The sequence below is a fragment of the Melopsittacus undulatus genome, chromosome 6, assembly GCF_012275295.1.
Source record: "Melopsittacus undulatus isolate bMelUnd1 chromosome 6, bMelUnd1.mat.Z, whole genome shotgun sequence".
In the NCBI taxonomy this organism is placed as follows: domain Eukaryota; kingdom Metazoa; phylum Chordata; class Aves; order Psittaciformes; family Psittaculidae; genus Melopsittacus; species Melopsittacus undulatus.
Genome location: NC_047532.1, coordinates 6,279,449 through 6,296,334, shown reverse-complemented (window position 1 = coordinate 6,296,334; position 16,886 = coordinate 6,279,449). Strand labels below are relative to the sequence as shown.

Sequence of the window (16,886 nt, the reverse complement as noted above, 5' to 3'; positions counted from 1 at the left end):
CCTTGAACTGGGTCTTTGCAGCCGTTAAACGGTACTGGGAAATCCCTGCTTTTGGAATGGAGCTTGGGAGGGAAAAACTGGACTAAGACAAGTTTAGGGGTGGGGAGAAAAGTCACCTTCTGAGTCTTCTGAGATGCTTCCAGTGGTGGTGGTGAGTGCTGGAACTGTTTTGCTGGTTAAGTTACTGCAGTAGCAGTCAGGATAACAGCATTAGTGTAAGGTGTACAACGGGAGGGGGATGGACACAAAATACTTGTTTGTAACCTGTGAATAGGATTGCTTAGGAGGGGCTCACAATAGCTGTGAGGAATGTCACCCATACCACTGCTGGCATTTCAAACATGCCTCCTGCCCTGCTGACTGCCTTTCATTTGAAGAGCTTTAGCTAGGGATGTGGTTAAGCTCAGACATGTGAAGTACAACTCTCAACCCTACTATTAGTGTGCAGAGGCCATAATAGGCATATACTGTTACACCAGAGAATAGCATCTTCTAACAGGCACACAAAAAAGGATGTTTACAAAATAACCCCTCCTCCCCCAAACAAAAACCAAAGTTACTCAGGGTATAGAAGTTGAATGATGGCAATTACAGATTTTGCTTCAAGTTTTACCACCTGATCCAGAAGGTGTGGAAAAGAGGTCAGGGTTTTCCCCCATGATTCTTTTTAATCTTCCGAGTTTTGGCTAGTAAAGGATGTTCTTTAAGTAGCTCAAACAACAGGGACAAAAATAGTTATTCTAAAGGCCTCTTCAAACTAGCAATGTTAATGGCCTGGAACAGCTACAGGAAAGCAAAGGGAGGTGCGTGAGGAATCTATTTATGAGAAAGGAAATGGTAAAAATAGAGGAATTGATCCATTGCACAAGGTTGTGACTAAGTTGTGTAATAAATGGCATAAAGTATCTGGACTTTGCTGTAAATGTGGGGATCCACCCATGGTTTCTTTTACTGGCTTGGTACTCTCATCTTGCAAGTCCTTTTGTCAGACTGAAACTTGTTTGCATCCTGGACAGGGTGACAAGCTGCTAGCAGCCGTAGTGTTGAACACTACTAGTAGGATGTGACTACTTGCTATCAGCTTGGTTAAAAAGGAAGGAATTGCATTTAAGTAGCTTAAACTTGGAAACATGTCACTAATGGTTTTGGAAGCCATGCTGTGGAGGGGTAGGGGAATTCCCTGTCCCTTGGTATTTTTTTTCCTTTGAATTGTTTTGAATGAATGGCTTCAGCATCTTCTTATAAAGTATGGCTTTTATTCATGAAAACATTGCCTGCCCAAATCAGATGACTAAATTGGGTAAACAATGCCTCCAGAGATCTAAAATGCTAAGTTCTCCAGCCTGTTACAAAGTGCTTCCATAGCTCTGGCTTTGTGTGGCTCTCTGTTCTTGCATTACCAGTGTGTGCTCCGTAGTGCTAACTGAAGAAGACAGCAGAAGACAATGGCAGCAAGTGTCTTCAAAGAAATAGATTTTATTTACTTATTTATTGGTGATAACATTCCTGTTTACCAATGGCTGCATGAAATAATTTCATTTTCCTTATCACTGAGAGATGAGCAGTGCAAATTCATCTCAAAATAACTTCCTGTGCTAACAGCCAAATACATATTTGGGGCTCTGATACTACAGTATGACAGGGCTTATATTAGGATAAATCACTTGTTTTCCCCTTTGAAGCTGACTGCTTTAGCATTATTAGTTTGACACCAAGCTGTGTGGTTCTGTTGATCCACTGGAGGGAAGGAATGCCATCCAGAGGGACCTTGACACACTTGTGAGGTGGGCTGATGCCAACCTCATGAAGTTTAACCATGCCAAGTGCAAGGTCCTACACCTGGGTCAGAGCAATCCCAGGCACAGCTACAGGTTGGGCAGAGAAGAGATTCAGAGCAGCCCTGCGGAGAAGGACTTGGGGGTGTTGGTTGATGAGAAAATGAACATGAGCCAGCTGCAGTGTGTGCTCACAGCCCAGAAAGCAACCATATCCTGGGCTGCATCAACAGGAGCGTGACCAGCAGGTCAAAGGAGGTGATCCTGCCCCTCTACTCTGCTCTTGTGAGACCTCACCTGGAGCATTGTGTGCAGTTCTGGTGTCCTCAACATAAAAAGGACATGGAACTGTTGGAACAAGTCCAGAGGAGGCCACGAGGATGATCAGGGACTGGAGCACCTCCTGTATGAAGACAGGCTGAGAAAGTTGGGGCTGTTCAGCCTGGAGAAGAGAAGGCTGCGTGGAGACCTCATAGCAGCCTTCCAGTATCTGAAGGGGGCCTACAGGGATGCTGGGGAGGGACTATTCATTAGGGACTGTAGTGATAGGACAAGGGGTAACAGGTTCAAACTTAAACAGCAGAGGTTTAGACTGGATCTAAGGAAGAAATTCTTTACTGTGAGGGTGGTGAGGCACTGGAATGGGTTGCCCAGGGAGGTTGTGAATGCTCCATCTCTGGCAGTGTTCGAGGCCAGGTTGGATGAAGCCTTGGGTGACATGGTTTAGTGTGAGGTGTCCCTGCCCATGGCAGGGGGGTTGGAACTGGATGATCTTAAGGTGCTTTCCAACCCGAACTATTCTGTGATTCTGTTTTGTACCAGATATTTAGAGCTGCCTCACTCAATGTCTTACCCTTTTCAAGAATTGGGATTGGCTCTTTCAACCACTGGATACAAAGCCTGCTTTAAACCCTGTCAGAAGATGTGTATAGCTGTTGGAGTGGACATAGAATCAGCTTATTTTGAACCCCTTTATTAGATAAAGTAGAATTTCTCTGCTCTTCCAAGCTCCACATGGGACAGAGGTGCTTTTAAAAGCTTCCACATTGGTCACCAAGTGCTAGAAGAGTGGGTAACCTGAAGAGTTGCTTTTTAATGGCCAGCATCTATAAGCAGCTTTCCCCCTACCCTGTGTCAATAAATCAGTGCTGTAAAGGTGAATTTTGCTGGAAACCATGGGCAGAGAGCTTTCTGTGTTGGCAGCATCCCCCGAGTGTGTCTGCTGAAGTGAGATAAGTGTCAGATGCACACTTGTGTCATAGGGCATGTCTCGCTTCCTGCAGCTCCGGCGCTCCCTTCTCCACCCTTTCTCAGTTCACTCTCTGCAGACAGACTCTTCAAAGCTGTGAGCTCTCTCAGTCTTGCCTGCTGTTGCTTTAGCTTGCTTCCTGTAGCAGCTTTTCCTCTTGCTATCCTCAACAGCATGGCTCCTGAAGCCGTCTGTGTGAAAGCTGCAGCTTGCTGCCCGCATGTCTCCAGTGGAGCAAGGTGGCAACTGGTGGAAGTGGAGGGAGGAAACAGCTCTGATGTGGCCCAGCAGCAGTTTCTGAATCAAGCTGTTTGCTTTTATATTGTTTTTAGTTCAAATACTGACCTAAGTACAAGATTTTATTGATGAGGAGCTGCTTAGCTTTATCTGGTGCTTGATTTTAAAGTAAGGGAATTGGTGAATTTGTTGGGTTGGTGTTTTCTCTAAGTGAATCTATTAATCCATGTGGTATGCTTGGGGTTAAGCAGCATGCTGTGTATGTGGCTACAGGGCTCTGCACATTAATCCAGTGGTTATGGACTCTCCCTGAGGACTCGGATCACATTTGTGAGCTGTAGGTCAGTCAGCACTATGCACTTTACAGTAGAATCTGGAGGATGCTGCCAGTTCCTCGTGTATTTGAAACTCACATCACTGTGGTCTAGACTGTTGCACATGAGATGTGTGATCTCCTACATTCTTCTGCAAGGGGGGTGGTGGTGGGGATAAGGGAACAGGCCAGAAAAAGCTGTTGCTGAAGCTAATAAGGGGAGCTTCTTTCTGTGCTTCCAGACTGCAGTTCTTTATCCCTGCTGAACTCAGTGGTTGAGCCCATTAATTGAGATTGGGATATGCAGTCCCTAGTTCCTTTTGTCACTGGTTTCTTACAGAGAAGCTGGTCCTCTCTTTGCAGTTGGCTTTTAATTGGGTTTTATTATAGGTACAGACTGAAGTTTCCCTTGGATGACACTGGGCTGTGGAATTCAGTGTAATAGTGGATGAAACTTTACTGTAAGCGTCATGTAAACCTGCCATTTCTTGCTGAGTCTGACTGTTAATGCTGGCATTTTCTTGTGCTTTAATGAACAGCTATGTGTCTTGTTCATGTAGAGTAGCCTGAAGCTTGTAATGCTGAGCTAGTTTTAAATGGTGGTGGGGTGCATAAGACAATGCATAAGAAAGGCAGTAAGCTTGGGCACTGTCAGCAATTTGATTCACCATCTATAACTTTCTGTCCAGGTTTATGTCTTAACATACAGCAGGTACATTTAGGATGTGTTAGTAACTAGTGTATTGCTGAAAGGTATAGTCAGCTCTGGTTTGTTTGTTGTAACAACTGGCTTTGTCAGAAATGATATTAAAAATAGCCCCAACCGAATAACTAACAACTACTGCAAAATGATCTTAGATGCTGTGTTGTCAACTGTGCAAAGAGAACAGGGGTGGATGGGAAGAGTGCAGATTTTGTTTTCCTTTCACTACAATCATGGGGGTGTTTTATCTTGTAAAATGTTTTCAGGATAATGTTTGCTGTGTGCACTTTTTAGTCTTTGTATAAGGTGACATGTGCAAAGAAGCTCAATTTTTCCTGTAACATCCACTGTTTCTCCTCAGGCTCTGCCCTAAAATCACTAGGGATTCTTTAAAGGGTGAGTTCCTACTTCAGGCTGTAGTTAGGTACCAAAACACAGTAAGTGCCTGTGAGGGTGATGTTATGCATACTGTATAGCTCATTAGTCGTACTTCTGGCTTGCTGGTACTGAGTGCATCAAAGGTGGGCAAGCTTCCGGCTCTGCTGTATTATGGTAACTTCATGCAAATTGTCATGGTGGGGTGGAATGGGATGCCTTCCTTGGCCCTATTGGGTCCATCTGTGACTCCAGATGAAGGAGGAGTGCTGTGTTCCCAGGTGAGTGAGGAGGAGGGTAGCAGAGATGGCTGGGAAGCTCCAGGAACCTTTGGGAGGGTTAAAGCTCTCTTTGGGACTGTAGTGTGGCAGGGCCAGGGCTGGTGCCTGGGGTGTACCTACTGCTGTTCTGCTCCCTGATGAGCTTAGGGGTATGAAAAGGCCCTTTAAGACTGTTGGAAGGGGCTTGGTTTAATTAAGTGTAATCCCTTTAAAAATTGCAAGCGCTTTCACATGACCTGATTCCAGTCTTACACTGACACGGAGGAAACACACGGAGGAACCAGGGCTGTGTTGGTGGAGTGCTGGCACTCGGGAAGGAGCCAGATGTCTGTGAGTATTGCTGGTGCTGCAGGTGGGGGCTCTTCTGAGGCTGTGCAAAGCATGATGCCCTGGTATGCTCCATGGGTCTGCATGTGACTCCTGTCCTTGCAGCAGGGCCTGTGGTGGGATGTGAAGTACAACCCTGGAGAGCCAGTGTCCTCCAGAGAACACTTGTGTTTTGAGGGACAGAGGAACATTCTCATTGTACTTACTATCCTGTTGCTAATCCTGTTGAAAACTAAAACTGGGAAGGTTTTCAGATTATTGGGGTGCCTTATGCGATCTGGAGTTCAGAGTTTATTCAGCTTCATTGGGATTTGATGTGATTCTCTGGTCAGAACTGTTGGAACTGATGCGTGGTGTTAGTATCTTTATCTGCAGAAACTGCTAGGCGAACTGATGTTCTGTAGTATAGAGGGTCTATAAAGGATGGCATGGAATTACTTATTAATTGAACATCTGTAATAGCCAAATGAGCAGTTAAATATGGCTTTCCCTATGCTCTTTTCTCCCGAAATAACCCACTTGGTGGCTTGAACTTGAGAAATATGAGTATCTGAAGCTTGAAGGCTGCACACCAGAAGGGTATAACAGCTTCCTCACACTCAGGAAACTGAGAGGAAAGAAGCTTTAGCTTAGGGTCAGGGTTCTGTAGAGGTTGATACCCTGTTGTGCTGACTCTACCTATTATTCTGACATGAATTTCCTAGTACTCTCTTCCTGTCTCAACTTCTGACAAACAGAACTGTCTGTTTTACCTCTTGCTCTGTTCAACACGCTGGGGCATTAGCACAAGTAGTACATCCGTTACTCAGTGTGACGGTATCCGTCTTTCCTGTTTGTCCTGCCATATGCAGCTACCAATTTTCATCTTAGGAAGTAGTTATAGCAAGTTATTAGTAGGGTTTACTGAGAGACTTGGAGGATACCTGATAATCACTGCTGCGAGTAAAACGTGGGGATCTCAGTGAGGCAGAAAGTGAGACTTGAAGGGATACTGGCAATACTAAAATACCTGAAAAGATGCTGTAGTGCCTAGTACCAGTTGCTAAGCCTGTCTCCTGTAGTCTGCTAAACACTATGGGAGAAGGGTGGTTGTGTCCTGTAGCTTTTGAAAGCTTTTGCTTATCAAAAGGAGCTTTCTTTGGCTGCAGCTGCTCCGGGGGCTGGAACAGTGTCTCTTCCATGCAAGAGGTTTTGTCTGTGTAGGAGGTCTTGCCCTCACCACAACACTGTCCTTGGCAGCAGGAAGCTCTTTAATGCGCTCTGGTAGTGGCAATCTTTAGCTGTGCTTAGACTGGTAGAACAATGGTAATTCCTCAAATAGAGAAGAGGAAGAGTTGCTAGGTTTCTAGCTCTTTCCTGTAGCTGTTATGAAATGAATCAGTTAAATATGGGCTTTTTTCTTGAGTGTTTTTTAGCTTGGTGAGTGTGAATTTATTTGCTGGTTGAAATGTGGTACTTGAATTTTCTTGCAATGTGCACGGTGGCCTCTCTGGAAGCTTCTCATACAGTGTTGCTAGCTGTTTGTATGCAAACTATATTAAATGATGCTCATAAGATAAAAGGAGGCTGTTTAGAGGGCCACCAACTAAGGTAAAACTTCTGCTAGATGAAGATCTAACCAGAATTTAGAGGGCTGCAGACACAAACTAGGCTTAACAAAGCTGATGTTTATAGCAGCCTAACTTCTCAGCCAAGTATTTAGTGTGAAAGTAGTGATTAAAACGGCACAGGACATGCTTTCCCCAGCTCAGCCTGCTGATGGTTAACAGCAGTTTGCTGTGTTAAAGCTGTGTTCCGATCAGGGAAGCTAGCATTACCAGGGTGTGGTTCTCCAAAGCAACAAGCCTGTTTCCTGTGGTGTCTTAGCTCATGCTGTCTTATAGAACAGGCTGAAGTTGCCAGTGCGGACCCCATTCAAGACTTTGCTGCTCCTAAACCTTAGGTTGCATCTTGAGCATAGGGGACTTCTATTGGTGGTGGTGGTGGGATTAAGTGTATCTCTTCCTATTGAATGCACTGATTGAAGGATGATAACTGGTCAGTTTAAGTGCATTTACATAAGTGATGGTTCCAGCATGGGACCTTATTTTACTGTGCAGACTAAGATGTCTTAATTCATGCAGAATACTTATGTATGAGGATACTTACTGAAGCAGCTTTGTTTTAAATCTTAAGCTCTGGTTTGCTCTAAATAGCTATTTGGGTGCAGGCTGCTAAGAGCTGTCACAGACGTTTCAGTTCTGTTTACTGGTGCTTCCTCTGTGCTCAGATACTTCAGAGTTCAATCGCCTCTGTGCATGGTAAGAGTAGCTCCTGTCTTTTATCCTTATACAGTGGAGCACAGACTGTTTCTTCTCTTACTGTAGCTGGCATGTTTGTGTTTTAGGTGAACATGAAAGACTTGAAAACCCCCAATAAGCAACTTGTTGCTCAATAGCTCATTTAATGTACTCCCTCTTATACTTAGATGTGCCCTATAGATGTCTTTGCTTTGACTGGTGGGTGTGCTGAGCAAGTCAGGCTTACAAGCCGGCACTCTGTAGAAGAGACTGCTTCCAGGTATAAGTAGCAAGGCTGCTTTTTGGCAGGGTTCAGCTCTCCTAGCAGCATCTGGATTCCTGGATCACCAAAGCATTGTGAATGAGCCAATTGTCAGCACCTTGGGTCTGAGGAGAATAGGTTTTAGACAGTATAGCCAAACTTCAGGCAACTCCATGCTATTGAAAGCTGCTAATTTTAAATAAAGCTTGTTTGCCTAGGAGTTTAGGTCATTTGCTCTGTCCCTGCTACTTCAGTACGCTGTTTGACTTTGTTATGTCAGAAGGTTCAGAGGATTTCAAAACCAACCTATGGAAAAGCAGATGAGGAATGTTATCTTTGCTCCAGTAATGTCTATGTAGCATTCCTTATTCATGCAACAGTTAGAACTGCAACTCTTCTTGACTTCATTTGTGCTTGTTAAGCCTACATTTAACCTCTTCTAGGACATGCTGAAATGTTTAGCTAAAAACTTAAAGCCTTTAGATTCATCATGAGGGGATATCAAGCATGAAATAGTGCTGTGCCTAGGCTCAGGTAGGCTTTTAGTAAACTTCAAATCTGTTTGGATAATAATGGTCTCTTTCAGCATTTGACTTGTACTTAGTGAGCAGAATACTTCTTGTTTGTGGGGAAAAATGTTTGTAGCTTTCTTGCAGTCTCCTGCTGCTGCCTTAGTGAACAAGATGTGAAATCTGTCCATGCACTCGATAGCAATACAGGGATCAGATCTGGCTGCTATCATGTCAATCTTGGGTGGTTCTTTGACTATTTCTCTGTTTACTCTAGCTTTTTGGTATTGTGTTAGCATATAGTCCAGGTGTGAATTTGAGTTATTCTTACTAAAACTGTTCCCGTTACAGTTCCCTTCACCCCTTGAAGGTGGGTTGAGTATGCTAAGAGGACTAACTGCATTGAAGAGCAAGCAAATTAGGGTTTGCTCATGAGGGGGTAAATGGCTATTGCAAAGAAGAGAACTGTGAATGCAAGGCCTGTAAGCTGGGGCTTGGTGCACTGTGAATCTCTTCACTGTGTACAGCTTCAAGTTTTGATTACTTTGCCTGGTCAAAAGTGAAGGCATCTGTGTTTAGGCAGGAGTATTCTTATCTACACCTAAGAATCTGCACAATGTTTTCCAGCAGTGTTCAGTTGTTGTGAATGCAATTGGTATGTTTTATACTAATCTTTGAGGTGAAATGCCTCTGCAGTGTTAATGCTTCCAGGGACTTCCTTGACATCCATTCTTCAGATGGAAGTGTTCAATGTCTGGTTGTTTGTACCAAGGTTTGGAACATCTCTGCTTTTATGGGAGACATCAGAATGTTCTGCACTATAGACATTCAACTCCATAAACTGTAAATGGCTGTCACATATGTCAATGTATAGACAGGAATGTTAGTAGGAATGGAGAGGATAAGCTCTTACAATGTGAAACAGGAAAGTTATATTCTATAGGGAAACTGGGAACACCATGCTGGCAGGGCAGATGACTTTGTAACTGCTGGCAATTAAATTCCTGGAAGCTTCAGAGCTGGTCCCTGGCTCTAGGCAGATGTTGGTTTTCATTATTGTGTGTTGTCACTTAAAGCATGTGTTGTAATGATGCATTTTCTGCCTTCCAGATCAGCGTGCGTGTTACTACTATGGATGCTGAGCTGGAATTTGCCATCCAGCCCAACACTACAGGGAAGCAACTCTTTGATCAGGTAAGTGATAGAGCTGCAGAAGATCTAAAGTTGATGCAGATATTGTGATTCTATTACAATGACAGCAAACAATTTCTAAAGGACTTCAAAGATTAAGTGACAGTACACAGTAACTTCAAGAGAATTTAACATAGTAAGATATTTTTTTTCCCCCAAAACTACTGTTTTTCTTAATCTCCACAGATGTTTTATGAGCTGAATGGAACTGGTCTTGCAGCTTGTAAGAATTGGAAAGCAGTAGATGTCTGCAGTCATAATTCATAAGTCTTTGAGGGAGTTAGTAAGCTATCTTTGGCTCACTAGCATCATGTAATTGATTTCAAAGAGTAGTTGCTCTCTAAAACAGGAGAGGCTTAGCTGGGTTGCAGATGTTGCTGCAGTCCTTCAGTGCAGGTGAAATGACATCCTGTACTCCCATCAGGCCCTAAGGGAAATCTTAATGAAAGTTATGTACTATGTTGTGTTGAGCTGTCTTCATTTGGGTTCCTCAGCCTCCTTCTACATTCACTTGGCTAGGGAAATTTCCTCCTGCTTTGGTCCATACAGAAGCAGGGAGGGATGTGCAGCCCGAAGCTGGAGCAGCTGAAGGCAGACATTATCCATTACAGCTGTTGAAACTGTGACAGGCTCTGCTGTGTTTTCTCTGCTGTAATGTTGAAGGCCACGGGCTTGCTACTTGGAGGAAAATCTGAACAGTAAGTTCGTAGCTTAAAGTAAATGAATCTTGGATTAATGACAAGATGAAGGAAGTGCCAGACCAGATAGGTCAGATATGGGTGTGGTTCAATAGTGCTCAGCATTGTGAATGCAGCTCTACATAGTACCTATCTTAACAAAGAATAAAACTTCAGGGGTGACCCACCCATAGAAGTCAGTTACTTCATCTGGGGCCAGAAAACCTCATCTGAATCTTTTCGTCAGATGTTTAACCACAGACTACTACTTTCTGCCATACCCAGTGGAATGATTCAACACTCGATGTTATATTGCTCTTTGCAGCCCAGCCCTGAAATGGAGGGAATAGAGGGAGATCCTAGGCTTTACACAAAGAGCATCCTTTTGTAATGGGAAAAGCAGAAATGCTTTGAGGAAGGTTCTGAGTTGCAGTGTAGTTCTCAGCTGTGTGATGCTACATAGTAGCTCCTACATATTTTAACCCTGTGTGGTCTCAATTGCAATGGTTTTTGATCAATAGAAGTGAGAGCTGGATTCTCTCCAGGATCCATATGTGCAGCATGAACTCCAGCACAGTTAGTTCAAGGAGCATATGCCAATGAAGTTGAGGTGAAATACCCCAAGTTCATCAAAAGGTGAACTATTTTTTTTGGAAAATAAGTGGAAGCTTCCTATGATTATGTTTTCAAAACCTGTTTTCTGACTTTAATCCAAGCAGAGCACCAGGTGCTAACAAGTGATGCTACTGAAGTCTGGTGGTTTTAATCTGCACATGATTTTTCAGTCAGCTCTAAACCATCTGCATCTTTTGCTGCAAACTGACATTGTGGTGGCAGACTTAGGCTTCAGCACTTTGTCTCCAGAAGCATCCGATTGTGTTTCCAGTATGGGAACTCTTAATGTCTTAGTAATTGATTTCACTCCTTTATGTCATGTTCTCCAACAGCTGCATGTTCTCCTCCCTGCAGTGTGCTTCACACAGCACCTGTCTAAACACAAGTTTTGATTTGCTTTTGCCATCGTAAACAATTTGTAAAGGGAAAAAACAAATGATGCTGCTGCAGAACTAAGTTTCTATATTGCTAATGTAAATGAGGCAGTGCTTAATTCAGCTGAATTAGATTGTAGGTGAAGTTGGAAGAGGAAATACAGTGTATGTGAGTGAAAAGGTGCCTGAAGCTAGCTGTTAGACTTTTGCTATATCTAAAAGGTCTGGTGGACATCCCTTGATACTGTCTATATATCAAGCTTGCTGGAATAAGAGTTAAACTGTTTTCCAGTGCTTTAGCACACAAGTTTTCCTTGTGGAGTTAGTGATGTTGGTTCCTGATAGGGCTGACAACTGAAATGAATGTCCTAGAGCCTCAGCAGTGGCTGATGCCCAGGTTTTGACTAAATGATTAGTCAAAGGCCTAGGACGACAGTGCTAGGTAGTGTTAGTGTAGATTACTACCACAGTGATGGTGGTAGAAAGACTAACCCTTTGCTAGGGCTTGAGAGCATTGCAAGCAGTAAGGTAGGGAGTTGACAGTAGATGTGATGGTATCAGATCTGTCTTCCACCTGTAGCATGAATAAGGAATTCTGAAGGCTACTGCTATATATGTGTTTGAGGAGCCTAATCCCAACTTCTTTTGCTGTCCTGCAGGCTAATTATTGGCCCTTTACAATTAAGGAAACTTGATTGCAAAGGAAGTAGCATTCAGCTCCTGACACAATGGGAAATGTGTCATCTTTGAAGAATTACAACAAACTGTCCTTTTTTTGAATGGAAAATTCAAGAGTCTTTCCTGTTGCAGAAAGAATTTACAGTGATGCTTGCACATAAAGGAAATCAAGTACTATTTGCATATGGACATGCTCAAACAGATTATTGATCTTTGAGTAAAGAACTAGCTGAATGCCAAAACAAAACATGAGAGCCTCTAGTGAGCTCCCAGTAAATACTAAACTTGCTCCCTCTAGTATGGGGATGGGGCTTTGAATATGTTTGTAGGTGGCATATAGCCAGTATGTTTCAAACAGCTGAGCTGTTTGTGTGGTTTAGATTCTGTAAAGAGATAGTCCAGAGCTGTTCTGCCTGCTGACACTGCTAATGGGGACTAAGCAGTCACTGTTGTCTGACTGATAATCTGTCCACCCTGCATCAGTTTCTATCCTGACATGGTCTTGGGTCCCATGATGGGGTGTGTAAGAACAAAGTTATGGCTGTTCATTTCCTAGCTCCCTTAAATGATGTCCTCCTGGAATTGCAGCTTGAGTATTTTCTGCATGATGCTGGTCCTGAGAAAGGATCTGCTTTCATCAATGCTTTTTTGAGGGAAGGGAGTGTTCCTCTACAAAGCAAACTTATGGTTTTGCTGTTGCAGCACATTAACCTTCTGGTGTAAAAGCTGACTTTTGACTTTTTCACAGAAAAAAAAAGCAAGTTATCCTGCTTATTTTTGCCCCAGAGTGCCCTCTCACTTAGAGCTGTTAGTTCAGAGTTAAGCAAAAGGGAAGCTTATAAGCATTACCAAGGTTTCTAGCTGCACAGCTTCCTTGGTGCATGCTGCTGGCTTTGCTCAGTTATATTTAGGCAGATTGTGTTTCCATCTGTTGTGTGTAAAGGCAGATTAATATATTTGTTATGCCACACAATTCTGACCTGCTATTAATAAGATGCAGAGGACTTCTGTAAAGCTTATATCTGGGTAATAGCTTCATGAGGAGGAATAGTTTTAGTCTTAAGTCTTGTAGGAATAATAGATGAATGGGCTTGAGGTAGAACTGTTCCTGTCTTCCTCTTTTATGCTTGGTTAAATTCCAAAGTAATTTTCTGTAGCAACAGAACAATGCAGATGCTTTGCTGCTTTGGGAATAGTCTTCTGCCCCAAAGTAGCTGGCTGTTGAAACATCACTGAGCTGATACATGCTGCAGTAACATCATGATTTATACTGGAGATCTTATTATAGCACCTGATCCTCATGGCTTGTATCTGCACAGCCTTAGTTTGAATGGCTAAAACTTGTATGCATAGACAAAACCTGGATTACTGCCTGTCTTCTGAAGGTTTGCTTATATACCTCTTGCTATTGTACCTTAACATCAGCTGCTGATTGCAGTGCTTATTGACTCACTAACAGTAACTCTGCTCCCATTCCTCAGCTGCTAGCAATGGATTCAAAGAAGAGCCTGAGGATGGGTTATGCCTATCAGGGGTGCTGCTTATCCCATAGGCTTGGTCACTTCATGGGTACCTTGAAATACTGCTTTCCTGGAGATGCAGGGCACAGGCATCAGTGGGAGCTGCTTGTTTTGCTTCTTTGACCCTTTTCTGTATCAGGCTGAAGTGCAGTTGGACTAGGGACTAGTATGTAAAACAAACACAAAGCAAAGCAATGCGATCTCCAACGCATGAGAGATTAACTGGTAAAACTGCTTAGCTACTTATTGCTGTGGGTAGCTTTGAAGTTGTGTCCCTTCAATCTTATCTTTTTTCCTTTCAGTCTTCCTTTTCTTTTGGTTATTTGGTTCTAGCTTGAATGAGTGAGATTTTGGCTTGTTGGGGGAATGAGGGGACAAGCCCATGGCTTGAACAGAGAGAGGTCACTAACTTGTTTGCCTGTGTATGGAAATGCCCTGCTTTAATGGACACTGCATCTTACTGGCTCCTTGGGCATCCTGTGTATAGGCTAGTCACAGAAGCCTCAGCTGCTTTGGCTTCTGCACTGTGAAAACATACTCCCTTCTTCCATGTCTCCCACACATGCAATATGAAGCAGCTTCTAAAATGCTTTGTTTCTTATCACTTTTGACCTTGGATACTCCTGGCACCTTGTTCCTTCATTCCCCTTCAGAGCCCCTTATTCCTTCTAGTCTCTGGTAGAGAACTCTGCTGTCTGCTATACTGGGTCTGTTCTGTGGGGATGTCTACCCGTTTGAAAGGCCTAGTAGTGTTTAAATACATAGGAAATGGGTCTAGAACACTTGATTCAGTGCATAAAAACCCTGAACCAAAAACTTACTATGGCAGTTTCATGGTAGCAAGCAGCAAGTCCTGGGATAGTGGCTGGCTCCTCCAGCAAACCCAAGAGCTCTTGTTTGTGTAATGAAGGCTTGTGGTTGAGCGGTATGGAAACGTGTCTCAGATTTCATAGGAACATGTGGAAACTTGGCTTTTATAAAGCAGTAGTCCAAAAATGGACCTCTTGTTGCTAAGGAGGTCAGTGACAAACTGTAACAAACTTAAAAACTGAAGATCCCGTCATTTAGCACTTTGGCATTTTAGTACTTTGAAAGGGAAAGTTAGAACTATATCCATCGGCCAAATGCAAAGGGAGCAGTTGGGTCCTTATGGCTGTAGATGGAGCCCATCTTGGGTATTAAGTTAGGGTTCTTGTAAGACCATGTTTGAAGTTGTTTTGATTATTGCATACGAAACTGCATTTGTGGCATCAGTTCAGAGCTTCCCCAATAATAAGGTGCTTTGCTAGCAGTTTTCTTTCAGAAGTGCTTGATGTGTTTGTTGCAGAAAGGGAGACAGGCCTGCTCCATCTTTAACTGGGACAGCATGTGAGATTCAGGACAGATTAATGCTGTGGTATAGCCTGGGATGCTTTGGCCTTTAGTACAGGCACTTGGTCCTGCTGGCGTGTCTTCTACTTGCATGCTTTGATCATGCTATCTGTTGCCAGTTGTAGAATAAGCCTAGTACTGCAGGCTAAACAACACCCAGGGGGTGACTTAATGTTCTCTTTGGCATGAAGAAAAGCTGTCATGCTCCACCTGAGAGTGTAAACTTGAGGTGTGTAAGTACAGTGTTCTGTGTTAAACAGTACTCTGTACCTCTCCTGTGTGCCAGCCCTTCTCCATCCCCAGCCACTGCGAGTAACTGCTTAATGGAACTTCTCACAGTTCATCAGGGCTCTGAATGCTGTACACCCCCAAATAGAATTGAGCTGCCAACTGCCAGCCAGACTCCTTGCAGCTGTAGAAAGCTGTTTCTTCTTCGTGCTTTTCCCCTTGCTGAATGGAACAGAATAACCTAAATATGAGGTGGGAAGGAGGGAGGAAGACTATCCTTTTCCCATTTGCCCCCCATGATTCAGTAGCAGCTTGGGGGTGTGATGTTGTGTACTGTGCTGTCTCTCCCTCTCCTCTGTCCAGTTTGTTGTTGTCACTGCTATTGCTGTGGAACAAAAGTCCTTTTGTGCAGGGCCACAGTGTGATGCCTTTCAGTTCCTTGCTGGCAGTCCAGCTTGTTGCATTCCCAGGCGTAAGCTGCTGACAAATGGAAGTGAGTCAGGCAGACACATGCAGCTGAGGGGGGAGCTTCCAACCCATTCAGATGTTAATGCTGCTGAGAACAGCTTCCCTTGGACTCTGGACAGCCTTTCTTCCTCTTCTCCTACCTTGTGCTTTCAAAACATACAGCAAACTTTCTTCTCCAGATAGCTGTGTGTGTGATACCCACAAGTGAAGGTTTATTTGCCCCACATTCCCCTGTGTTTAGAAGGGCTCTAGGCCAGCTCTCCAGTTTGTATTCAGTCAAGGACAGGCTGAATAATTTCATGGGCTCTTGTGGGATGATGTATATAGAGTACATGATTCTGTGTGTGCGACTAATGGCATGCCTCTGCTGAAAGCTCCATTTGGGTTTGGGGCTTAAAAAGAACTGGAGCCCTAATGCTGCTTTTGTAAGGCAAGAAAAAATGTCTGATCCAAGCCCTAAAGAATCTAAATAGTGATGTGTTTGCTGGGAACCTGTCCTTGCTATAGTGTATCCACCAGAGCTGGAGACCACATCACAAGGGAGCAGAGTGCATCCTTAGGGTTTCCTAAAGTAATTTAAAAGGAAGTAGGCGTTTGGGGAGAAGTCATAAACCATGAGACAAGGCAGTACAAAATGACCTCAGCTTACCTGGCAGAGGGGACTCTGTGATCAGGCAGTGGGTTTCCTGGAGCAAGGCTCATACCCTGCTGTCCTGTTCCCAGGAGGGAAGCTGTGAGCAAGCCTGATGGGTGAGTGGGTGTAAAATCAGCTTGGAGTGTTGTACTTTAGGTGCTGTGTCAAAGACAAGGGTATTCTCCCTTCCCATTCCTTTTCTAGTAATGGAGGGGAAGGTAAGTGCTGGTATGAGGACAACTGTGGGTTCAGGAGAGATGTGGGGGAACCTAAGTTTCTAGACTTGCTGCGTGCTGTGGCATGGTCCAGACTTGCCAGGGCACAGAGCGGTGGTCTTATGGTAGTGAACAGTCTTCATCAAGAAACCTTCATCCCCCTCCTTTTTACCAGCAGTAACATTATAGAGCAACAGTCTTGCCCCTCCATGAGACTCTTGTCTCTTGTTACAGTATGTCCCTAAAACCTTAACTCTTACTTACACAGCACCCATGGTGTGCTAGGGAAATGACCGAGGAGAGAGCTTATCTAATGATGTAGTTAATTTTTGTGGCAGCTTTGTCCTGGGATAGGAATAGCATCCCCCACTGCAGTACGTCTTAATGGTGTCACTTATTAAAGAGCTGCATGGAAGGTTTGTCCACAGCTATTGGTAGAGTAGAATACAGATCTTAAACCAGCACAGCCTAGTAGGACACAACCTTGCAGGTGATTCATGGCTTTCCTAGGAGTGGTGCATTTGCATGGTAAGTGAGGGGTTACCTGAAAGTGGAGCTGTGTTGTTGACTCCTGGCAGCTATTGCACCTTTCAGAGCTGTTGCAT

General features: G+C 43.9%; 1 protein-coding gene across 2 annotated transcripts in view; it reads left to right on the top strand.

The window, feature by feature from the left end:
* Positions 1-16,886, top strand: part of MSN (moesin) — a 42,021-nt gene that overhangs the window by 14,208 nt on the left and 10,927 nt on the right. The window contains exon 2 of one of the 2 annotated variants that reach the window (XM_034063752.1): positions 9,421-9,504. In XM_034063752.1, coding sequence (XP_033919643.1) covers positions 9,421-9,504 — 84 coding nt within the window. Of the gene's footprint in view, positions 1-9,420; positions 9,505-16,886 lie in introns of those variants that run through there. The other variant, XM_034063753.1, reaches the window with a different exon arrangement.